The sequence below is a fragment of the Podarcis cretensis genome, assembly GCF_951804945.1.
Source record: "Podarcis cretensis genome assembly, chromosome: 6".
Taxonomy (NCBI): Eukaryota; Metazoa; Chordata; class Lepidosauria; order Squamata; family Lacertidae; genus Podarcis; species Podarcis cretensis.
The window spans coordinates 92,416,340-92,442,833 of NC_137175.1; the positions used below are offsets into that span (position 1 = coordinate 92,416,340).

General features: G+C 45.1%; 1 protein-coding gene across 2 annotated transcripts in view; it reads right to left on the minus strand.

The window, feature by feature from the left end:
- The window catches only part of RXRG (retinoid X receptor gamma), an 89,541-nt gene that overhangs the window by 36,951 nt on the left and 26,096 nt on the right, over positions 1–26,494 (minus strand). Inside the window, exon 1 of one of the 2 annotated variants that reach the window (XM_079981558.1) lies at positions 21,899–22,172. The exons of the other annotated variant lie outside the window; for it this stretch is intronic. Coding sequence (XP_079837684.1) covers positions 21,899–21,947 — 49 coding nt within the window. The 5' untranslated portion in view covers positions 21,948–22,172. Of the gene's footprint in view, positions 1–21,898; positions 22,173–26,494 lie in introns of those variants that run through there. 2 annotated transcript variants of the gene reach the window in all.

The following is a 26,494-nucleotide window of genomic DNA, read 5'->3' on the forward strand; positions in this document are numbered from 1 at the left end:
TGAAAGGTTTGCCTTTCCCGTAGCAAAACATCACAACTTTGGCGGTTTCAGGCCTTGGGCGGAACCCTTTAGTATATCTTCTCTAAATTGGGGGGGGGCGTTCTCTAAATTGGGGGCGTGAAGCGGTGACCCACGCACCCCCTGCAGCGGCAATCCCAGGGTTCCCCCGTCAAAGGGGTTGTTTTGAGGGCAGGCATTGGTCATACGCCAATAGGTTGTCATTGTTCTCCCCTGGGATGGTGGCAAAATGGGAGGCGGGCTCTCTGCTTGAACAGACATTCTCCAGAGCCAGCCCAATCCCCACACATTCTGGATAACCCTGATGTTCCCCAGATCCCTGGCTAGGGACTGGGAGGGATAAACGCCCAATGCCTGAGCCAAGGTCTCCCTACATCTGAAGCTTTAATAAAGTTGTGGCCAAATTTTAATCCTATAAGACATTGTCTTGAGTCATTATTCCACTTGGGTGTCGCCCGGGGTTGGGGGGTCTCTGCCTGTCCGTGCAAACATAATCCCACAGCAGGCAGTGCAACTACTAATCCTGCAACCGATTCCCAAACAGCAGCAACTACCCCTAAAAACCAGTCACCGTTAAACAAGTTTATCAGATAAGGAGGATTTGATCCGTTTTCTATCGTTCACTGTTGCCGGATATCTGCAAACTAGAGGGGACGATTGTCAACTAGAAAACAATGAGAGAGGAAAGGCTTCTGTCCACCTCTGCCCCCCAATCCAATCTCAATCTCAATGGTGCCTATGGCTTCAAAGGTTTAAAACAAGCATCTTAATTGGAGTCACCAAGTTAAAGGGCACTGACTGAAGTTTGCAGAACCCTGTGAACATCAGTTTATTACAAAGAAGCATTTATCCGATGCACATGCTTCATATAACAGCCCAAATGGTGAAAATAACAGGGCTCTCTGAAAGGCCATTGTGGTTCGATTCCTTTGCCATTCCATGCCTAGTGGGAGAGCTGATTCAAAGGGAGAAAGACAGACAGACGAGGACCTTTTCCATTCCATGCACAGAATTAAACCTGAAATGGGTTGATCGCAGGAGAATCCGGACTCCATTGACTCTGACAAATGTCTTTAACGTTATTCAAGAAGCTGACCTTTTGTTATCTTTTATTGTGCATCTTCCCTTTGAATCAGATTTGACTGTTACTTCAGGTAAAATAACAAACACTGTCACAGGAACCATCTTTGCAATAAATAAATATTGAAGTTGTGGGGGAGAGGGAGGGGGAGAGGCAAATCGGACTGGCGTGCCGTCGCAGCAACTTCGCAGCAGCTACAGAGAGCAAGTGGTGACCTTCTCCTCTGCAGACCGAACTAGACAATATGCTAGATGTGTAATTGTATTTAATATGCCTAGTTCCCCTCCCCTCCTTTTAAGAACAGCTATGAGGATACTGGAAGGACAGATCCTGAAGCTGAGGCTCCAATACCTTGGCCACCTCATGAGAAGAGAAGACTCCCTGGAAAAGACCCTGATGTTGTGAAAGATGGAGGGCACAAGGAGAAGGGGACAACAGAGGACGAGATGGTTGGACAGTGTTCTCGAAGCTACCAGCATGAGTGTGACCAAACTGCGGGAGGCAGTGGAAGACAGGAGTGCCTGGTGTGCTCTGGTCCATGGGGCCACAAAGAGTCGGGCACGACTAAACAACAACAACATGAGGATAGGGAGGAGCATCTGCAGAATCTTTTCCACCCTGAAACCATCTCCCTCTCTCTGAAGCTGCTATTTGACTCAAGAGCGAGGCCACAAGACAAGGCCATGATGGCATTCTTCACTCATAAAATCAAGCGACGGAAATACTGCTTGATGGAAATTGCCAGGGCAGGACAAAGGCCTATATGGGGGGGGGGGTTGAATTTCAATAGGGAGGAATGTAAGGTTCTGCACTTAGGCAGGAAGAACCAGTGGCACAAATATAAGACATGGGACACCTGGATTCCCAGTGGCACATGTGAAAATGATCTAGGGGTCTTAAGTAGGCCACACGTTTAACATGAGCCAACAGTGTGATGCAGCAGCAAAAAAAGCTAACACTACAGAAGTATGGGTTGCGGGTGGTGCTGTGGGTTAAACCACAGAGCGTAGGACTTGCCAATCAGAAGGTCGGCGGTTCGAATCCCCGCGGTGGGGTGAGCTTCCGTTGCTCTGTCCCAGCTCCTGCCAACCTAGCAGTTCGAAAGCACATCAAATTGCAAGTAGATAAATAGGGACCGCTCCGGCGGGAAGGTAAATGGTGTTTCCATGCGCTGCTCTGGTTTGCCAGAAGCGGCTTAGTCATGCTGGCCACATGACCCAGAAGCTGTACGTCAGCTCCCTCGGCCAATAAAGCGAGATGAGCGCAGCAACCCCAGAGTCAGCCACAACTGGACCTAATGGTCAGGGGTCCCTTTACCTTTACCTTTACCGAAGTATAGTGTCAAGATCAAGGGAAGTAATAGTACCACTCTATTCTGTCTTGGTCAGACCACACCTGGAAAACTGTGTGCAGTTCTGGGTACCACAATTTAAGAAGGATGTTGGCAAGCTAGAACATGCACAGAGGAGGGCAACCAGAATGACCAAGGTTCTGGAAACGATTGAGGGAAAAGAGGAGACTGAGAGTGGATATGACAGCCATCTTCACATATCTCAAAGGCTGTCACATGGAAGATGGAGCAAGCTTGTTTTCTCCTGCTCTGGAGGGTAGGACACAAACCAATGGATTCAAGTTTCAAGAAAGGAGATTCCAACTAAACATCAGGAAGAACTTTCAGCCAGTAACAGCTGTTTGACAGCAGAGTAGACTCCCTGGAGATGTTGTGGACTCTCCTTCCATGGAGGTTTTTAAGCAGAGGTTGGATAGACATCTGTCATGGATGCTTTAGCTGAGATTCCCAAACTGCAGAGTGGGGTCCCTTCCAGCTCTACAATTCTATGATTCTATTAGCTTTCAAGCGGTTTGCACTGAGACGAGGAGCAATTTTGGAAACAGCACTCTCTCCTCAGAAAAGATGTTGCGTGGTCTCAATAAAAAGCTAGGGTCCTTCTGAATTCCTCAGATGTTTTGCCTAAGAAGGAAACCCAAACTTTCCTTCAAATTTCTCCTTATGCAAAATGCAGCAATACATCAATGTGCAGAACTCTGAGGAAATTTTCTATTCTTATGGAAGCCTTTTGTTTAAGAATGACTAGACTTTATACCAGGAGAGCCACCCTCCACATTTCCCCCTTCCAAGTTAAAAGCAACTGAAATGTACTCTGATGGATGAGGGTTGGTCACAATCCATTCATACATCCAGCGATACAAACACTCACACACACACATACACATCCATCTAACTATGCCCTGCAGAGGACCTTAAGGTCTGTGAATAATCATAGTTTAGAGGTCCCGGGCCCTAAGGAAGTCAGAAGGGCCAGGGCCTTCTCAGTGATGGCACTGACCTGGTGGAATGCTCTGTCCCATGAGACCAGGGCCCTGCAGGATTTAACTTCCTTCCACAGGGCCTGAAAGACAGAGCTATTCCACCTGGCTTTCCATTTGAACTTATCCTGATCTTTTATTCCCCTTCCTTCCCTCCCCCTCCCCTTTTTATGAAGATTACCCGCACTGGGATCCCACAGCTAATTCTTCCCTGGTCTCCTTGCTGGCCCAAACAGGACTCATTTAGCCAGCAAGCCCTGGTGAGATCATCCAATGTTTATTGGATGGATTTCCCCCCTAAATTGATTTTTGATTTTTGAATTTATTGTTATTCATGTTTATACTGTACAATGGTACCTCTAGATACGAACGGGATCTGTTCCAGAGCCCCGTTCGCATCTAGAAGTAAACGTAAGTAGCAATGGCACGTCTGTGCACGCACGCGTCGCTTTTCGCTGCGTCTGCGCATGTGCAAGAGGTGAAACCCAGAAGTAAGGCACTCTGTTACTTCCAGGTTGCCGAGGAGCGCAACTCGAACGCGCTCAACTCAAAGCGTATTCAACCCGAGGTATGACTGTATTTTATGCTGTTTTTTGTTGCATCAATTAAGTGTTTTAAATTTGTTGTTTTCTGAACCGGGAAGGGCGGGGTATAAATGAAAATTTATTATTTATTATTATTAACTGGCCACTGGCCAGACAAAAACAAAACTGATACCTGTCGTCTTCCCCACAACCCCAAGACACTTTTCCCCATTAATTTTTCACTTCTGCATCCAGACATTCGCTGTCCCATGTTCCCTAGCCTTTTGCCCCAAATGCAGTGAAACCCACCCACAATATATTCAGTTCTCCATTTTCCACCCAGACACTCCCCAGCCTGGATACGTACTTGTCATGTGAATACAGGCAAATGTGACAACTCTACATCTAGCCCCAACAACAACAAGGAAAATACTGTACCCTCCATGCAGAAATATCTCCATAATCTACCTTCCCCAAAGATCCCTTTTCTTCAGGGCTGCAGGGAGAGCCAGTGTGGTGTAGTGGTTAGAGCGATAGACTCGTAATCTGGTGAACCGGGTTCGCTTCCCCGCTCCTCCACATGCAGCTGCTGGGTGACCTTGGGCCAGTCACACTTCTCTGAAGTCTCTCAGCCCCACTCACCTCACAGAGTGTTTGTTGTGGGGGAGGAAGGGAAAGGAGATTGTTAGCCGCTTTGAGATTCCTTAGGGTAGTGATAAAGCGGGATATCAAATGCAAACTCTTCTTCTTCTTCTTCTTCTTCTTCTTCTTCTTCTTCTTCTTCTTCTTCTTCTTCTTTCTGCTTCTTCTTTTTCAGGTCCCCTTTTATCCTGCCCAAGCGCTGTCGATGAACATGGTGTACCCCAAAAGCTTAGCCTAGTCGTCTTTGCCAAGCTCTGCAGAAGGGCACGGGGGGGGGGGTGACCAAGACAGAGGGGTGGGAACTGTGGGTGCAGCAGCAAGCAGCATCTTGGGTTTCCTATCACTGCTGCCACAAGATTGCTCTGAAAAACCGGGGGGAAGGGAATGGGACTGCGAAGAGGGCAGAGAAACTACTGGGCCGATTAGGAAGGATTCAAGGTCCAGATCCAGCCCATGGGTCACCAGCTTCCCATCCCTCTTAGAAGAATCAATTCTCTTTATAAATATTGTTGCACAGCACCCCATTCTCTAAGCAGCAAGGATTCCAGGGGTCCAGGCAGTTACCCAGGGTTTGCGATTGGAGACTGTAGTTCCTTTATGATATATGGTTTATTTACACATATATAGACAGCATCTTAAAAAGCAGAGACATCACCTTGCCGACAAAGGTCCGTATAGTTAAAGCTATGGTTTTCCCAGTAGCGATGTATGGAAGCGAGAGCTGGACCATAAAGAAGGCTGATCACCGAAGAATGGATGCTTTTGAATTATGGTGCTGGAGGAGACTCTTGAGAGTCCCATGGACTGCAAGAAGATCAAACCCATCCATTCTTAAGGAAATCAGGCCTGAGTGCTCACTGGAAGGACAGATCCTGAAGCTGAGACTCCAATACTTTGGCCACCTCATGAGAAGAGAAGACCCTGATGTTGGGAAAGATGGAGGGCACAAGGAGAGGGGGACGACAGAGGACGAGATGGTTTGACAGTGTTCTCGAAGCTACCAGCATGAGTTTGACCAAAGTGCGGGAGGCAGTGGAAGACAGGAGTGCCTGGCGTGCTCTGGTCCATGGGGTCACGAAGATTCAGACATGAATAAATGACTAAACAACAACAACAACATGCAGCCTGACCCTGTGATGGAGGGGCTTACAGCACTGACACCCCAGTATGTTCTTGTTTCTCCCCTAGCCACAGCAGTATTGGAGCCACAAAGACACCAGCCATGGCTCAGCCTCCCTCCAGCTTGCCGAGTTTCACAGACTGCAGCTGTTTTCCTCCAGCTCACAGCATCCCCAATTGCAACTCTAAACTCTCCAATCAGCTTTTTCTCTGCTAATCATCCTAAAGCAGAGTGGGGAGCACAGAGTCTTGCCTGATTGCCCATTAGCTTCCCTTTCCCTTTGAGTAATGGCTGGCCTCCCAGGCGATTTCCTGAACACGGGAAGTCAGTTTGGCTGGTATTTTAATGTTTTGCTAAATCCAGTGTCTGGCAGCCTTATTAACACTCCAAGAATTGATTAAATTCTAACAGCTTTCAGACCCAGGAATTTAGGGAAATCTGCCACCCACAACTCATAACAATAGGTTATGCTATGTTTATGATGTTCTGTGTGTCTTATATGATGAGCAATGAGATATGTTGAACTGCAATTATATGCATGCACAAAGGCTTCACAGATTCAACACAGAAAAAGCAACAGAGGAAGGCGCTGAAACAAGGGTAAACAGGGAATATGCTATTGTTTCATTTCAATGATTTTTCAATTTTATACAATTCACTAACTTTACAATCATTTTACCTTTTCAGAACTTGACTTCCTTCCCCCCTCTTTCTGCAGTTCCTTAAATTTATCTTTAATATCTTCTGCATTTCCAAATCAACTTAATTTGCTCATTGATTCATCTACTTGAAATATATACTCTTATAAAACTGCAGGTTATTACAATATTCCTGCCAATGTTCTTATCTATTTACAGTTTATCTGTAAATATTCTAGGAACCATTTCCATCCTTTTATAAAAAGTTTGTTATCTTGATTTCTTGTTTTTCTGGTAAGATTCACCATTTGTGCGTACGGGAATATGCTATTGTTTCAGTTACATGTGCTGAACAAAACCTTCTTAGAAAAGATGGGTTTTGAGGAAGGATTTGAAGGGCCTAGCATTGTGTGGGTATTTGGGAGGCAGTTTCAAGCATAGGGTGCAACTAAGGGCGGATTCAATTGATGGAAATGAAAGGTGAAGCTACTCAGAGTGGCATGTAAGCAGCCATAGAGAAGACAACCATAGTGCTACTCTAAGGATTAACGGAGGTGAGCTTTGGAAACCTTGTTGGAGAAAGGAGCTTCACTTGGCATGTGTTACAAACCTGGACCAGTATCATGGTAGTTTTTAAAAAAGGGGGTGGTGCTGTTGTCTAAACCACAGAGCCTAGGACTTGCCGATCAGAAGCTCGGTGGTTCGAATCCCCGCAACGGGGTGAGCTCCCGTTGCTCGGTCCCTGCACCTGCCCACCTAGCAGTTCGAAAGCACGTCAAAGTGCAGGTAGAAAAATAGGTATCGCTCCAGCAGGAAGGTAAACGGCGTTTCCATGCACTGCTCTGCTTTTGCCAGAAGGGGCTTAGTCATGCTGGCCACATGACCTGGAAAAACTGTCTGTGGACAAATGCCGGCTCCCTCGGCCAGTAAAGCGAGATGAGCACCACAACCCCAGAGTATTTTGTGACTGGACTTAACTTTCAGGGGTCCTTTACCATTTTAAAGGACCCCTGGACGGTTAAGTCCAGTCAAAAGGGGCTATGGGGTTGCAGCGCTCATCTAGCTTTCACCAAGGGAGCTGGTGTTTGTCAACAGATAGCTTTCTGGGTCATGACTAAACCACTTCTAGCAGAAAGGGACACTGTGATAGAGACCAGAGCGCATAGAAACACCGTTTACCATCCTGCCACAGCGGTACCTATTTATCTACTTGCACTGGTGTGCTTTTGAACTGCTAGGTTGGCAGGAGCCAGGACAGAGCAACGGGAGCTTACTCCGTTGCGGGGATTCGAACCGCTGACCTTCCAATCAGCAAGCCCAAGAGGCTCAGTGATTTAGACCACAGCACCACCAGCATCCCTTATCATGCTAGTACAAGTGTAGCGGTGGGCAGGCAGATTGAGCCTGCACCCAACAGCAAACTAATCTGCGGAGGAAGTGCACCAAGATTAATGGCGATCAATCAACCCAATGAAAATAGTTGTAGCAGCCAAGGCAGTGGAAGGTTCAGGTGCTGACCCAATTGCCTGGTCAGAATATTTAACTATTACACTTCTCTTGGGAACCATTGTTCTGGGAGTGGGATAGTAACCATTAGTGAAAATTATGTTGGAGCTCACCAACCCCACTTCAAAGACCTATAGTTCTCAAAAGAAAAGAGACTGTAATGTGACTACCGTATTTTTCACCCTATAGGGCGCACCGGCCCATAGGGTGCACCTAGGTTTTTTTGGGGGGGAATAAAGAAAAAAAATGTTATTTCCCCCTCAGGCGAGGGGCTGGGGCGGGGGAAGCCCGAGCTTCCCCCGACCCCAGCCCCCAGAACAGACTGCTATCCGCAAGCCTGGGGAGCCCTGCGGGAACTCCCGCAGGCTCCCCAGGCTTGCGGATAGCTTCCTGAAGCCTGCATTCGCCCCATAGGACGCACACACATTTCCCCTTCATTTTTGGAGGGGGAAAAGTGCGTCCTATAGGGCAAAAAATACAGTATATTACTGCTTGCGTTACATTTTAACTGCATGCCTTGCAATGTCAACGTGCTCCTTGCAGTTACTGCAATGTAAAGAGAAAGACCTTTCTATTAAATAAGAATTCTTTTGGAATGTTTGCTTGGCAGATAATGATGTTGTTATCCTGAGAGTGAACAGAAGCCGTCTTCAGAATCCACAGCAGCGGCCCAGAGGAACTGAAATCCAGTCTTTGCAGAAGGCTCCAGCACACATGACATTTAAAAATGGGCTATCACATTCTTAGTACCTGTCAAGTAATGCAACGTGACAGATGAATCCGGTTCCTGGTGCACTGCACCAGCGCAAAAAGGGGAAGAGTTTCTCCCACTAAATCCAGATTTGTTGCACTTCCTGTCTTGGGGACAAACTTTTAAATTCTCATTTGTTCCTAACAATGCTTTCTAATGGGCTCTAGAGAGGCTTGATCTCAGCACTGTGCTATTGCACACCCTTAATCACAAGTTGCACGAAAACACGCACATGCATTCCACTGTACAGACGCATGTAATAATATATCTAGCTCAGAGTCAAAGGGTATCACAGGGACGCGGGTGGCGCTGTGGGTTAAACCACAGAGTGTAGGACTTGCCAATCAGAAGGTCAGCGGTTCGAATCCCTGCAACGGGGTGAGCTCCCGTTGCTCAGGCCCTGCTCCTGCCAACCTAGCAGTTCAAAAGCACATCAAAGCGCAAGTAGATCAATAGGTACCACTCCAGCGGGAAGGTAAACAGCGTTTCTGTGCACTGCTCTGGTTCGCTAGCAGCGGCTTAGTCATGCTGGCCACATGACCCGGAAGCTGTACGCCGGCTCCCTCGGCCAATAAAGCGAGATGAGCGCTGCAACCCCAGAGTCGTCCGCGACTGGACCTAATGGTCAGGGGTCTCTTTACATTTACCTAAAGGGTATCACACGGAGATTCCACACATACAGTGCCGGATTTACATATAAGCTAAACAAGCTATATCTTAGGGCCTCACTCTCTCGGGGGCCCCAAAAAAAATTAAAAGAAAAAAACTGGATGTACATTTCCAAAATATAAGATAAAAAACAAATAAAATAAAATCTACATACAGCAATAGTGTTTTGTGTTGTGTAGGCTCCTATTTGTTATGTGCAAATGGTTTCAGATAACTATTAGGTCCATAAATTACCATATTCAACACAAAAAACAGTGACAATTTGTTGTTGACAAAGGACAGCTGGACATATAGAGGGCCCCACTACCTTCAGTAGCTTAGGGCCTCATCAAACCTAAATCCTGCATATATATGGGGGTAACTGGGTGGCACTGTGGGTTAAACCACAGAGCGTAGGACTTGCCAATCAGAAGGTCGGCGGTTCGAATCCCCGTGACAGGGTGAGCTCCCATTGCTCGGTCCCTGTTCCTGCCAACCAAGCAGTTCAAAAGCACGTCAAAGTGCAAGTAGATAAATAGGTACCACTCCGGCAGGAAGGTAAACGGCGTTTCTGTGCACTGCTCTGGTTCACCAGAAGCGGCTTAGTCATGCTAGCCACATGACCCGGAAGCTGTACGCCGGCTCCCTCGGCCAATAAAGCGAGATGAGTGCTGCAACCCCAGAGTCGGCCATGACTGGACCTAATGGTCAGGGGTCCCTTTACCTTTACTAAAGGCAATAGACCAGAGCTTGGAACAAAAGAACATACAGGTTGCTGTCTGTCTGTTTTTATACACTGGTTGTTATAGAATGAAAAAGGGTTGGTTACATAAACAGCACCCAAGTCAGAATGGCAGCTTGGTTATACCTGAGGCAGTGTGAGATAGGCTGAGCTACTTTCATTCCGGAAGACCATTCGACTTCCAAAACATTTGAAAACCAAGGCGCAAAGGGCGGCCTGCAAAATCTATTGAGAAAATTGAAAAACACGCAGCGGAAGCCGTACAACTTCCGAGGAGCATTCAAAAATGGAAGCATTTATTCCCGGGTTTTCGGCGTTTGGGTTCCAAAATGTTCGTCAATGGAGACGTTTGAGAACCGAGGTACCACTGTACTTAAATAACTGGCCAATCACATCGGTTCTGCCCCCCCCACAACAAAAGTCCTGCTTCCTCAACCAAGTCCCCCCCTCCCCGCAACAAAAGTTCTGGCTGCCCCCATGGCCACTTCCCAAATATGGAGGGAAAAGGGCAATGAAAAATATAAGATAAGCGAGCAAAACTCAGTTTGTGTAAGGAGAGGAATTTGGTAAACGAGACTAAACTTGGAAACAGGCAGGAACAGGCAAGGTTGAAGAAGTTAAGAGAAGCACCAATATCACCTCACTCAGAGAAGAAGGTGGGGCAGAGTCCAAAGATCATGTGTTTGGAAGAAGTTTTGGTGCTTGCTTTTTGCAAGTCAAGCGCTTTGTTGGAGCAGATGCATGAGAAGATGGATTTGATGACTGTTGCAGTTAAAAATTTTGGACAAACAGTGAATACTTATACAGAAACCACCCAGGAGCCAACTCAAGAACCTGTTCTGATAGAGCAAGTGCAAACGCAGAAGATAATGGAGGAGGCTGCTGTTGAACCTCAAGCAATACAAATAGAGAAGCCCGAGGCCCTACAGGAGCATAAGCCGTTGTTGTTGAAGGTTGAATCTGGAGTGGGCCAGGGGGGGTCTGGAGTTGTGGGGGCCCTTAAGTTTGGAGGGACTTTGAAACATGCCTTTAAATATTTTCTGGACTACACTGTTGACTGTGGGGAATGGGATTGTGGGGAATGGGCCGATCTGCTGAGGAGAGACGGAGATATTTTTGAGTTGGAACATCCCCAAGACCTACTCCTCAATGAGAAAGGAAAGAAATTAAGAAAGAGATCAACAAAAGATAAGGTAAAGTGCAAGTACAAACAAGAAGAAGATCTGCAGAAGGGACATGGAAAAGACTTAAGAGCCTCGGACATAAGATTACCAGGTTGATGGAATAGATGGAATGGACAGTAAGGACTGACATAACCCGAGACCAGGAAGAAGAGACGCTGGAGGAAGATTGGAAGAATTTTTTTTTAAAAAAAAAAACTTATTTTGGGAATTAGTGTAAAATTAATGAGCATTAGGAAAAATGTTGGAATGAAAATATTTGGCTTTAGTAGAAATGATATAAGGAATTATGTACAAATAAATATTAAGTTTTAAGCTTTAAGGTATTTTATAGTAAGATAAGGTTAAAATAAATTAAGGTAAATTGAATGACAGAATATAGTGAAAGATGGAAAGGATTTGCTGAGTTAACTAATAGGTTAGACTGTTAAGACAAATTACTCAATAAAAATTGAGAAAGATGGAAAGAATTTGCTGTAACAAATAACTAAACTAGAATACAAAAAGGGAGGTGTGAGGAGGTCGATGAAACAAGTAAATGAAGGATGGAGATATGGAATATTGGATGTGTTGTTGTTTTTTTCTTCATTGTTATTGGTGTATTGGTTTTTATGTGTGTGTGTGTTTTCTTTTTTGATGTACTGTTATGTATGTTTTGTTAATTTTTTGTTGTTCTCTCTTTTGCTTTTTTCTGTAATTTTTGAAACTTCTAATAAATATCATTAAAAAACCCCAAAAAAACCAAAGATCATTCTTGGTACAAGCTTCCTGGAATTTCCCCACTTGGCTGATTGGCTGTTGCCATTTGAGTTTCGCCTGCCACTTAGCAAATCGTCACAACTTGTGAGGGGTATTCCATTAAAGGAATCCAGGGACTCAACTTGGTTTGGTCAACCCCCGAGAGGGGGTTGTGCCAGTGCCTGAGTCCAAGGGAGCATCTGGGGAGTGAACAGAGTCTGTTCCCGAGCTTTTCACCTGCCTCAGGTGTTCACCCTTGGCTGACCTATGATAGAGCTCTGAGTCACTGCTACCTGCAAGGGTGCAGGGAGCTAGTCGAACCAGAGCCTATGCAACCACTCACTTTTCTGTAATCAATAAAGTTGTGGCCTAAATTCTGCCAAAAACCAAAACTAAAATTTGAGTCAATTGTGTGTTTATTTAGGGGGGAGGTCTCTGGGTCTGAACACGCAAACAGATGAAAACACTAGCAGGATTGCAATAACACTTGTAATGTAGCAAGTCCTTTGGAGATAACGGAGTTATATAAAACATGGACTATTGAAAAAGATGCAGCAGGAAAGGTTTGACAATAAGATTCATGGAGGGGAAGGTAGGAAGTCCGGAGATTCAGAAAATCTTTTAACTGTTGTTGTGTATGGTTGTATTGTTATGATTTTATATTTGTAAAATCAAATAAAAATTATTTCAATAAAATAAAATCAGTTCTAGAAGCTGCAGCTATTGCAGAACGTTGGTTCTAAGGTGGAGTACTGATCGTTTAGGAGCTGCACTGGTTAGTTATCTGCTACTGAATCTGATTTAAGGTTTTGGCTCCAGTGTATGAAGTTGCGTGTCGAGACCCTGAGACCACCCCCTCACTGATGAATAAGACACAAGGACACAGATATTAGGTTAATGTTATTGGGCAAATTTAGGCCACAACTTTATTGGTTACAGAAGGTGAGCGGTATTGGCTTAGGCACTGGAATTGACCCAACTGGATCTGACTCCTGCCCATCATGCAGGGAGTCCAATAAGAGTCAACCACTGGTAGGAGGAGCCCCATCAGTGCAAACCAACGCGAGCTCCCCCAGGGTTCCCGACGGGGTTGTGGCATGGCCCTAGCCCAGCCCCGGACTTTGGACAAGATCCATACCCCTGGATTCCTTTAATGGGATACCCTTAAGCTTGGAGTGGCAGGTGACAGCCACACCTCCCCTCCCCCATCATAAGATCAACCAATGCCTAACTGCCAAACCTTACAAAGTTGTGACGATAGCTACGAGGTAGGTGAAAACCAATTGGCCCATGCCAAGTTGCCAAGTGGAAAAATTCCTACCAGGCCCCTCAACGGGGACCAACCGAGGTCCCTTGTTGTTTAGTCGTTTAGTCCTGTCTGACTCTTCATGACCCCCTGGACCAGAGCACGCCAGGCACTTCTGTCTTCCACTGCCTCCCGCAGTTTGGTCAGACTCATGTTTGTAGCTTCGAGAACACTGTCCAACCATCTTGTCCTTTGCCGTCCCCTTCTCCTTGTGCCCTCTATCTTTCCCAACATCAGGGTCTTTTCCAGGGAGTCTTCTCTTCTCATGAGGTGGCCAAAGTACTGGAGCCTCAGCTTCACAATCTGTCCTTCCAGTGAGCACTCAGGGCTGATTTCCTTCAGAATGGAGAGGTTTGATCTTCTTGCAGTCCATGGGACTCTCAAGAGTCTCCTCCAGCACCATAATTCAAAAGCATCAATTATTCGGCGATCAGCCTTCTTTATGGTCCCGCTCTCACTTCCATACATCAATACTGGGAAAACCATGGCTTTAACTATACGGACCGAGGTCCACAGCAAGGCCAAATTCAAAACTTGAAAATAGGGAGGGAGGGAGGGAGATCGAGGAAGCGAGCCAAGAGGAAGCTCTGCGGCTCGTGCCTCAGTTTAAATGGGGCCCGGCCACGACCCCCCCAGGCAGCGGATTGGCTGGCAGGCGAATGACATGGCTGGGAACCTCCAAGTGGTGCACTGCAACTCCTCCCCATTGGGAAGTGGAGCGGATTTCTCACAGGATCAGGGGTTGCCTGACAAACACAAACCTCTGTGGTGCAAAATGTGACAATCTACAAAAATGCAAACGCAATACGCTGGCTAATAACTGTTAGTAAATATATATTCGGTATGATGTCATTCAATATATACAAATAAGCCACTTCAAAACAATATATATATCATACAACACATCTCACAAAATATACAAGTAACTGCAAGTTGTTATATGTATCAGAGTCATGCAAAGATTCAAACAACCTATGAATAGCGAGGAACGCCAAACCGTCTCTCAAAGGAAGACATCTCACAAAAGTCTCAAAGGAAGACATCTCTCCAAAGGACAATGCATCCGGAATAGTTCAATGACATCATACCAATTATCTATTTACTAACAGTTATTAGTCAGCGTGTTGTGTTTGCAATTTTGTAGAGTGTGGTGATATGGAGCAGGGCCTTATCTGTAATGGCACCCCAGTGGTGGAACTATTTTTGTTGGAGGCAATAGTGCCTCCCCTCATAAGTCACCTCCTGAAGGCAAATTTATTCATTCAAGGCCAAAAGTGACACTCAAAACTTATTGAGAGGACTGTTGGGAGCCTGTTGCGTAAGTGGTTTTATGAACTTTAAAGATGGCTTGCATGGCATTTATATTTTTTTATTATTCCATATAGGATTTTATGCAGTGTTATATACCACCCTGTGATCATCACAGGGTGGTCTAGAAATAAAATTAATAATAGTTCACATGCAGGTATATGCAGATTAATACCAAAGCTTTATGGAGCTTGCCGGATCTCACGTCGCAGCTGCCAATATGTATACAGTGGTACCTCGCAAGACGAATGCCTCGTAAGACGAAAAACTCGCAAGACGAAAGAGTTTTTCGTTTTTTGAGTTGCTTCGCAAGACGAATTTCCCTATGGGCTTGCTTCGCAAGACGAAAACATCTTGCAAGTTTGTTTCCTTTGTCTTGCAAGTTTGTTTCCTTTTTCTTAAAACCGTGCATTCAGGGGGTGCAGTTGCGACTTGACTTCGAGGAGCAACTCATAGCACGCGGTGTGGTAGCCTTTTTTTGAGGTTTTTGAAGACTTTGGTGATTTTTGAAGCTTTTCCAAAATCCGTGCTTCGCAAGACGGAAAAACTCGCAGAACGAATTAATTTTGTCTTGCGAGGTACCACTGTATTGAAATTTAAATAAAACACCTTTTTTTGTAGGGCAGCCGTATTGCTCTAATTTTTTTTTTTAGCCAAAAGAACCACCACCCTCTTAACTTTTAGTTCAGGGGTTAAATGATGAACACAGCTTACAACCAAGCAGTAGAGAGCCTTCAGCAACACGTAAACAGGTAGAGGCCAAGTGATGTCCTTATTTTTATCTGCTAAATGTCAGAATCGGAGCTATAAACCCATCTATAAAAGTGTGAAGACTGACAAAAAGTGTTGGGAGGGAGGGAGACACAATAAGGAATGTTTGCACATAAGAAGAGGAAGAGCAGGTGATGAAGGCTACCACAGCCTCTCTAAGCCTATGTAAGGCTGATAAATGACTCCGGTTTCTCATAGTCCACAATTGCCTCAATTTTTATCCAAGCTTCGATGTTTCAACTACACATCACATGCAAGAGTGTGTAAGGAAAGCCCAGTGACCCATTTACTTGCTGCAAAGCAGCGTTGGGAAGGGACAATTTGGAGAGGGAAAGCAAGGGGCAGGGCAATCGCTTAACTCTTCCAACCCACCACTTCTTTTTTCGTAACTAGCAAACTACTCGAATAATAACATGCAAATTATACTGACCTGATTTGGGGAACTGAAAAAGCCGGCTCATTCACAGGCTGCCACTGCTTAGGCTCTGAAAGCATCCTCCGAGTCCCCCATTTCTTTTGGTTTCATTGGGAACGGTGGTGGGTCTTTCAACCATCACACAGATGGAGTTTGGGCTTCATTTCAGACCTGCCCATTGGCTTCAGTCTAGACCATGTGTAGGCAACCTAAGGCCCGGGGGGCTGATCCGGCCCAATCGCCTTCTCAATCCAGCCCGCAGACAGTCCAGGAATCAGCATGTTTTTACAAAAATAGAATGTGTGCTTTTATTTAAAATGCATCTCTGGGTTATTTGTGGGGCATAGGAATTCGTTCATATTTTTCCCCTCAAAATATAGTCCGGCCCCCAGCAAGGTCTGAGGGACAGTGGACTGGCCCCCTGCTGAAAACGTTTGCTGACCCCTGGTCTAGACTCACAACCGTACAGTGGTACCTCGGGTTACATACTTAATTCGTTCCGGAGGTCTGTTCTTAACCTGAAACTGTTCTTAACTTGAGTACCACTTTAGCTAATGGGGCCTCCCGCTGCGGCCGTGCGATTACTGTTCTCATCCTGAAGCAAAGTTCTTAACCTGAGGTACTATTTCTGGGTTAGTGGAGTCTGTAACCTGAAGCGTCTGTAACCCGAGATACCACTGTACTTGTGGGGAGTGGGGATGTAGGATGAGAGAGGGAAAATGACGCCTCTTTCCCATCCTACCCACTCCTCCTGAAATAGCCCTGTATAGCATGGGGGAGAGTAAACAGCCACATCAGCCATGCCCCCAGAAAAACACTTTAAGGTGTTAGGGGCTCAAGAATGGCAGCCACCTGCCCCCCCATCCTCCCCACCCCCACAATGGACACCCCCAGAGTTCCATTAATCTGGCAAGTCACTAGAAGCAGACACTTGTCACACCATCCGGGGTTTGTTTGTTTTTTAATTAATTTACAAACAGATAGACTTCTCTTGTCTAAGGAGACCCCCTAAGAATGAAGAAAACACTCTTTTGTTATTGGCCCCATTTGGCCTCTAAGCTGATAGGCGCTGGAGTTTGCTATTAGAGAGGGTGATGATTATTCATTCTATAAGGAATATATCTAATAAAGTAAAGTAGCCGTGCTGGTGTTGGAATATTGTTGTTGTTTTTTTGAAAAAGGCAACCAGAGAGATATTTTTTCAAGCACTTCCACAATCACATTGGGCATGGCAGGGGGTGGACTGCAATGGCCCTCAGGATCCCTTCCAACTCGACAATTCTATGATCTAGCTCATGGGTAGGCAAACTAAGGCCCGGGGGCCGGATCCGGCCCAATCGCCTTCTAAATCTGGCCCACAGACTGTCTGGGAATCAGCATTTTTTACATGAGTAGAATGTGTCCTTTTATTTAAAATGCATCTCTGGGTTATTTGTGGGGCATAGGAATTCGTTCATCCCCCCCCCAAAAAAAAATACAGTGGTGCCCCGCAAGACGAACGCCTCGCAAGACGGAAAACCCCCTAGACGAAAGGGTTTTCCGTTTTGGAGGCGCTTCGCAAAACGAATTTCCCTATGGAAATATATACAGTGGTACCTCGCAAGACGAAATTAATCCGTTCCATGAGGCTCTTCGTATAGTGGTTTTTTCGTCTTGCAAAGCAAGCCCATTGACAGCTTAGCGGATTAGCGCTATTAGCGGTTTAGCGGCTTTTAGCGATCAGCTGTTAAGCGGCTTATCAGCAGATCAGCTGATAAGCAGCTTGGCGCCTTAGGAAAGGGGGGGGAAGGGGGGGAAACCCGCAGGAACTCGCAAGACATTTTCGTCTTGCGAAGCAAGCCCATAGGGAAATTCGTTTTGCGAAGCGCCTCCAAAACGGAAAACCCTTTCGTCTAGGGACAGTGGACTGGCCCCCTGCTGAAAATGTTTGCTCACCCCTATAGCTGCTAAGTAAGGAGAAAAGGCCTTAAAGGAAAACACTAAACAAGTCGTCATCATGCAAAAACACCTAGGGCAGAATCCAACATTGCCTGAGAGAGAAAGGTGAGATCCTGTTCTGCAAGCAGAAGCCTATTCTGCACGTTCAACAACAGAACTGGATGCAACCTACCCAGTTTTAGGACCGGCAACTTCTATGTACTGGTTCTGTTCTTGTGCCTTGAACGGAAACCTGACACGCAGAAATTCAGCAAGCGTAGCTTTCCTTGCCATTTTAGGCATAGAAAAACTTTACCTGTTGAATCTCTACGCATGCCGGTCTGCTGATAAGAGTACAGGAACAGTACAAAGACATGGCGGGGTCGATGGGACTTATTTCCCAGGGTTGACGGCAGCAAGTTTTTGAGGCCGAGGGAAGAGCTCGATGAAATCTTGAAGCGTTGCACGAGCTGAACAACATTTCTCAATCGCAATGCATGTCCCAGAGTAACATTGGGAGCAAGCAGCCTTGCAAAATGTTTTATTTGCATTTAAGCAAATAGCAGAATGCTCCATCCAGCACTTCTGTGCCTCTAACAAACATGCCCACGTGTGTAAAAAGAATTAGGGAACGTGCATCTATTGTACCCAGAAGGACAGGGCACAATGGCTGTACCTCCCACCAGCTGAGGGTCAAACTTGGAGGAAGGTGATGAAAAAAGGAGGGACAGGGCAGGAGGTATAGCTCAGCATACTACCTGCCTCCATGCCAATATGAATGAATGAATCTTTTTTAATGTTTTAATGTTGTATTTTAATCTTGTTTTTTTAAGCTGTATTTCAATCAACTTGTTTTATTGGTTGTTAGCTGCTCTGAGCCTGGTCTTGGCTGGGGAGGACAGGGTATAAATAAAATAATAATAATAATAATAATAATAATAATAATAATAATAATAATAGCCAAACAGCCAGCAGCTATCTGAAGCTACCAGACATTTACTTTCCAAAACTCCCAATCACCAGACTATTTGAGTGTCAAATGACCCATATTTTAATTTCATTTCTGAAGACATCGTGGCAGCTGGGTTTCACCCAGCCAGAACCAAACGCCGCATGCAACTTACCCGCTCTCTTTCAAGCAGGGCACCCATGCATTTCAAAACTGAACGAGAAGCAGGAATTTAGCAAACCCTGTCACTGTATTTACATGCCAAGAGGAGTTTTACATGCAGAATTTCCTGTAACTGCTAACATTACAGGAAACCCCGACAAGGAGAAAAGTCTGGCAACTCTATTAGACCAATATTATCCATCACGGGATACACAAATATATTTTTTGAGTGGTGTGGGGGCACGGAATTACTACTGAACAGTTGCTGGTCCTGTATTATTCTACCTCTTTTACCTTTTAGCCACCCCGTGATCAGATTAATCCCCCCCATTATCACCCTACAGCCAATAATATGCGTAAGCTTCAGGATAGAAGACTTCAGCTGAAATCTATTGCCTGACTCTGCCATCACCTGCAGTACTGATTCCAATAACTGCCTTCTCTGTGCCTCGCACAATATCCCCAACTCTTGTTAACTGAGAACAGCCATTTAATGAGTATCTTACAGTGTTTTTCCCCCTGGAGGTACTCAATGGTAATAATAATAATAATAATTTATTACTTACAGTATACCCCGCCCATCTGACCGGGCCTCCCCAGCCACTCTGGGTGGCTTCCAACAGGATATTAAAAACACAATAAAACATCAAACATTAAAAACTTCCCTAAACAAGGCTGCCTTCAGATGTCTTCTTAAAGTCAGATACAGCGGAGGCTCGGGTTGCGAACGTGATCCATGCAGGAGGCACGTTCGCAACCCGCAGTGCCTCATCTGCACACGCGCGGATCATGATTCAGTGCTTCTGCGCATGCGCAAAGCATGATTTAGCAGTTCTGCGCATGTGCTAGTGCAAAAACCCAGAAGTAATCTGTTCCGGTACTTTCGAGTTCGGCATGGTGCACAACCCAAAAATGCACAACTGGAAGCATCTGTAACCCAAGGTATGGCTGTACTTGTTTATTTCCTTGACTTCTGGTGGGAGGATGTTCCACAGGGCGGGTACCACTACAGAGAAGGCCCTCTGCCTGGTATGCAGTGCCAGCACAGTTTTTTCTGGAAGGAAAACACCGAGTATCTAACATTTTATGAAGCACATGCTCCTCCAAACAGTCATCTGAGGCAGGTCATTAGCATTCTCAATGGAGACATCATCAGGGCCCCAGGACAGGATGGAGATGAGCCAAAAGTCACCTTACTAAGCTGCTTAAGGATCCCATGAAAGGCACTCCTGCCACTGCTCCAGGCCTCTCTGCCCCCTGGTCCCCATAAAACCCAAATGTAAATGCAATGAGCGGTATGTGACATCACTGTGCTTTTTTGCCTCATTTGTTGACTGGGGGAAACACACAGCGCAATGACGCCTTGCCATGCATTGGGCTGTATCCAAGGCAGCGCTACGTAACGCACTCTGTCAGCGCAAGGATTTCAATTTCCCTCTCCCTGCACACCACATAAATCTGTTCTGGGGTTTCCCACAATCCTCTGGAGCGTATTTTGGGAGTGCAAGGGGATGTGAGAGGTGGGAAAGTTCTGTTGCTCATGCAGGAATCCTCTCACGGACAGGACGATTTGGATACAACCCTATGCAGGACAGAATGTGTTAGCTGGATATCGCCTAGTAAGCTTGATCGCATTTTAAGAGGAAAGAGAGGCAGAGACACATGGCGGAGATGGCTTGGACTACAGCTATGCGCTCTACGTGGGGCTACCTTTGAAGGTGACCCGGAAACTACAACTAATCCAGAACACGGCAGCTAGGCTGGTGACTGGGAGCGGCCGCCAAGACCATATCACATCGGTCTTGAAAGACCTACATTGGCTCCCAGTACGTTTCTGAGCACAATTCAAAGTGTTGGTGCTGACCTTGAAAGCCCTAAACGGCCTCGGCCCAGTATAGCTGAAGGAGCATCTCCAACCCCATTGTTCTACCCGGACACTGAGGGCCAGCACCGAGGGCCTTCTGGTGGTTCCCTCACTGTGAGAAGCCAAGTTACAGGGAACCAGACAGAGGGCCTTCTCGGTAGTGGTGCCCTCCCTGTGGAACACCCTCCCACCAGATGTCAAAGAGAACAACAACTACCAGGCTTTTAGAAGACATCTGAAGGCAGCCCTGTTTAGGGAAGCTTTTAATGTTTGATGTATTACAGTATTTTAATTTGGAAGCCGCCCAGAGTGGCTGGGGAAGCCCAGCCAGATGGGCGGGGAATAAATTATTATTATTATTATTATTATTATTATTATTATTATTATTATTATGCAAGCCCACATCTCTCCTATTGTCTGAGTAAGCCCATAGAAAGAAGACTGGGCAGCATCCAAACACAGGACTTGGCTGCTCTCAGTCCAAAAATACTTTGGCGCTCTCTGTCTCTCTCTCCATATTATATTTAGTGCTCCACTCCACTATGTACTTCATGTGGCAAGTAGGTCACATACAAATATAGCACCTTTACTTACCTCACTAAATCTAAATGCAACAAATCCATGGTATGCTCTCTTACTTTGCCCAAAGTCTCGGGTCTAGTCCTCAGTAAGGGATAAATGTGTCCTTAGGCCAGCCAGGCTGAAGGTTTGGCGCTCGCAAGATTATGGGCTGCTCCATTTAACAATAACAGCAGCTCTGTGCATAGAAAACCAGGCTTTTTGCCCTTCTCTTGCCACATGCTAGTTTTCTTTGTGAAGATAAGTTTTTGAGGGCTCCCGTATACAATCTGAGGTGGTATGCTGGTTCACTATTTCCACCAGACGTTTGTGGTTCTTGCGGGTGCCCACCCCCCAGTCTGAATTTGTTTAGCACGAAATAAGCTAAGAGATGGCTTTCATTCACCTGTTTCTGACAAGCAAGTATTTGGTAAAATTGCTGTCAGATGCTGCCTCATCACTCTATCACACTATTTGGATAACAAACTCACCATATACAAGCCAAAGGCTCTCGTCAAACTTTAAAGAAGCCCCACAGAAACACTCCACCCTCTAGGAAGGCATTGCCTTCCCAGTTAGAAAGCAGCTTCTGATTTAACAATGCATAAATTTAATTCTCTTCTCTTCTGCTCCTCCTCCCGCCACTTCTGCATTTTTCCCCTGTGCCTAGGTTGTTCAATTGCTATTTGCATCCAAAACCAGAAATCTGAAACCATTCGTGAAATACTTACTCCCAAAGCCTGTGGGAAACTTAATGAAGTGTGGATAATTCCCGTACATCTTTAATCTTCAGTTCATCTCTTCATTGCAATGGCAAACGGTGCCTCCAAGATCCTTAAAGTGTTCCGTTTTGCTTAGCAAACCTGAAACTCTCTCCAGCGATTCCAGGCTTGCTGCCTCTTCAAGTGGAGAAGAAATCGTGGAGAGAAGCTCTGCTTACCCTGAAGACAGTGGCTGGAAGAATCAGGCAGTTTTCAGCTGCTGTTCCTTTTCCATTCTGTTATGGGCAGGGCTTCTCTGTGTGTGTGTGTGTGTGTGTGTGTTCTCTGCAAACTTGCAGTGTGTTATATTGGTAGCTTAATCCATCAGCGACAAGACCAATCAATGCATCACAGCACTGGTATAGGTCACAAATCAAAAGCTGGGGGAATTAAATGGGGAAGGGGAGGGTGGGGGTATTATTTGAAGTATGTACTAATAAAAAAAAAATCAATGCTGTGTGGAGTAATTAATTGAGGGGGCGACATATGGCTACACTTACAGGCAGCTGTTTCTGTGTTGATGTCAGAGAACAACTGTCATACAAAATTGGCAATATTTATCAGTTATGATTAAACCAAACTTTTCTTGATGTAATGCATTGTGTGAGTTCCACCTACATAAGGGCTGCCACCTTTATTTTGGCATGTTTTCCATGTCCTTAACACATGCCTGAAAGGCACAAATTGAACAAGAGAAGCCTTTCCTGTGCTATCTCCATTTTTTGGGAAAGGCAGACCTGTTGGAGGTGTTAATATACTGTTCAGGTGTTAAAAGTGCAGGAATCCTGTCCATATATATATAAAAAGTGGAGATTAAAGTGCTTCTGTGCATTTACATTAAAAAGTGTTACACAGAAATCTGTAATTTGGTAGAATGCAAACAAGGAAAATAGATTTTATTGGCCAGTTGTTCATGTATTTATGTTACTATTCTAAATTGGGCAAAATGGAAATGCAACTCATTTTCATCTAAAGAAAGAGTACAATATTAGCTGCTAATATTTAGAAATCAGTAAAACTGCTGGCTGATGTATTGTAAATATTTGTAGTACAGTGGTACCTCAGGTTAAGAACTTAATTCATTCTGGAGGTCCGTTCTTAACCTGAAACTGTTCTTAACCTGAAGCACCACTTTAGCTAATGAGGCCTCCCGCTGCCGCCGCGCCGCCGGAGCACAATTTCTGTTCTTATCCTGAAGCAAAGTTCTTAACCTGAGGTAATATTTCTGGGTTAGCGGAGTCTGTAACCTGAAGCGTATGTAACCCGAGGTACCACTGTATTAATGATCTATGCTTGAAGTGATTTAAAAACATTTGCATTTAGAAAGTTACCATACCTTCCGCCATGTGGCAGAGATGTCAGTAACATTAAAATTCTCAACCAGGAGATCTCTACCTATGTTTTAAACATCTCAGGCACCAGGGCAGAATGCGATGGTTGTTCTGGCTCATCCTCTAGGGCAGGCATGTTCAAAGCCTGGTCCGGGGACCTAATCTGGCCCCTGTGGCAGTTTATTTTCTGGGGTAAAATCATAAAAAAATAAAAAAGCTCAACAACTTTGATTGGCCCTTTGGTCGGCCCTCACGGCCCTTCACTTCATCAAATCTGGCCCTCTTTGGAAAAAAAGTTTGGACACCACTGCTCTAATTTTAAGTTGTGCTCACTTCGCCATCTGCAGGTCTAAAGATTGGTTTAACTCATGGGTAGGCAAACTAAGGCCCAGGGGCGGATCCGGCCCAATCGCCTTCTAAATCCGGCCCGCGGATGGTCCGGAAATCAGCGTGTTTTTACATGAGTAGAATGTGTCCTTTTATTTAAAACACATCTCTGAGTTATTTGTGGGGCATAGGAATTCGTTCATATTTTTTTTTCAAAATATAGTCCGGCCCACCACATGGTCTGAGGGATGGTGGACCGGCCCCCTGCTGAAAAAGTTTGCTGACCCCTGCTCTAGGGCTACAGTTTTGCCCCATGGGAGACAGGAGAGGACCGGGCTGCATAAGGAACTGGTGAAATAATGGGTCAAGAAATGCCGGTGCCATACCCTAACCTGTTGCTTCAAAAGCATAACACAAGGATCATTTGTCACACCAAACTTGTCCTCCATCATCTAAAGGTTACAACAGCAAACAAATATCACTTCAACAAATGATGTCATCTCTCATGCTGTGAAAAAAAGGACTTGCCCAGTTATCCTGCAGGACAAGAGAAACCGCCAGCACTCTGTGGTTCTTCCTCTTCTGAGTCAGTTGACCTGACTGCTACTGAAGACCAGGGCGATCACATGCTTATTCCTTGCAAATGTCCCAGGTGAAAGGACACAACATAACATCTGCAACTCCTGGCTAGCTCTCCCATTGGCTCCTTCCCTTATCTTCCCCCTAACTTTTTTTTCTATTAACAGTGCTATTGTCTGGTTGGTTGACATCCATCTGTTTTGGGAGACCACAGAAGATTAACACCTTCAGGAGTGAAGTCAAACAGTTGAAGGGTGACAAGTGTACAGAACAAGTTAATAACAAGTTTACAGAAATAACTTTCAAATGGTTATCTATCAAGCAATATATTCTGGCTAACATCTAGGCAGTTTATGCCAATATGTTGTTGTTGTTTAGTCATTTAGTCGTGTCCGACTCTTCGTGACCCCATGGACCAGAGCACGCCAGGCACTCCTCTCTTCCACTGCCTCCTGCAGTTTGGTCAAACTCATGTTCGTAGCTTCAAGAACACTGTCCAGCCATCTCATACTCTGTTGTCCCCTTCTCCTTGGTCCCTCCATCTTTCCCAACATCAGGGTCTTTTCCAGGGAGTCTTCTCTTCTCACGAGGTGGCCAAAGTATTGGAGCCTCAGCTTCAGGATCTGTCCTTCCAGTGAGCACTCAGGCCTGATTTCCTTAAGAATGGATGGGTTTGATCTTCTTGCAGTCCATGGGACTCTCAAGAGTCTCCTCCAACACCATAATTCCAAAGCATCAATTCTTCGGTGATCAGCCTTCTTTATGATCTAGCCAATATACTCCATCTCAATCCCTCCCACAAAAAACCCTATTGAGATAAAAACTTTTTAAAAATAAAAATAAAACCTAAACATGTTACAAAGATAAATTATTATTAATGATATACTATAACAAACATAAAATAAATAATAATGACATGAATGGAAAATTATAAAAAAAAGGGAAATGGCACTTCTTTGCCAAAATAACCAAGAAATTGTCTAATAATCCAAAAATATACTTCTAATTTCAACTGTAGTAATTTCAACTGTACAGTGGTACCTCAGTATTTTTTGCTCTATAAGACTCACTTTTTCCCTCCTAAAAAGTAAGGGGAAATGTGTGTGCGTCTTATGGAGTGAGTGCAGGCTGCGCAGCTATCCCAAAAGCCAGAACAGCAAGAGAGATTGCTGCTTTCACTGCACAGCGATCCCTCTTGCTGTTCTGGCTTCTGAGATTCAGAATATTTTTTTCTTGTTTTCCTCCTCCAAAAACTAGGCGCGTCTTGTGGTCTGGTGCGTCTTATAGAGCGAAAAATGCGGTAATTTGTTCCGGAGGTCCGTACTTAACCTGAAACTGTTCTCAACCTGAAGCACCACTTTAGCTAATGGGGCCTCCTGCTGCCACCGCACCACCAGAACACGATTTCTGTTCTCGTCCTGAAGCAAAGTTCTTAACCTGAAGCACTATTTCTGGGTTAGCGGAGTCTGTAACCTGAAGCATATGTAACCTGAAGCGTATGTAACCTGAGGTACCACTGTGTACATTTCTGAGGCCTCCAATAAACTCGGTGAATAATTTCAAACTATATTCATTGCAGTCTTATATCAAGACTTTCATCAGCAGCAGTAATATTTACCTCCATTGATTAGGATGAATGACCTTATTAAAGTCCTTATTCCAAATCTCTATATTCTTCCCTAGAGGTTTCATGCTACCACCTATCAGAAATTTATTGGGAGAAGTAGCTTCCTGCAACAATAGGTGCTGATGGAGTCTCCAAAACTGTGCAGTCCACATTTTGTTATCAGCAGATCCCTACTGCCACCAGGCCAAGTTCAAAATTCTTGGATTGATGTCCCTTAACAACTTTGGTGTAGGATACCAAAGGATTGCAGATTGTTACAGTTGCTGCAGGTGGAGTCCTTTATCTAGACCTTTTGCAGAGTAGATGTGAATTTCCTCCCCACCACAAGAATGAGTTTCAAAGCTTTGCTGGAAACAGTCTTAAAATAGTTACAAACAAATGTTCCAAAATACAAAGTAGCACATTGCTCTTAAACAATCAACCAATGCAGTTCAGGCTTCTTTTTAGTCCTTAATACAGTTCAATATTGTTTTCTCTCTCTGGTACCAGACAGAGATCCTAAGTAACTTGCTTGTTAAAGCACTGAGCTGAGCTCAATTGACTGACAAAGGGGCTGAGTTCTCAGGTTTCACCTTCCTGCTGTGAGAGATCCCTCAGGATTCCAGTGACAATGCAAACCTCTCTGCAAAGCGTTTTTTTTTAAATACAGTGCATTCAAGCATAGCACTTTATGCATATTAAACTTACATCTTTGACTGATTT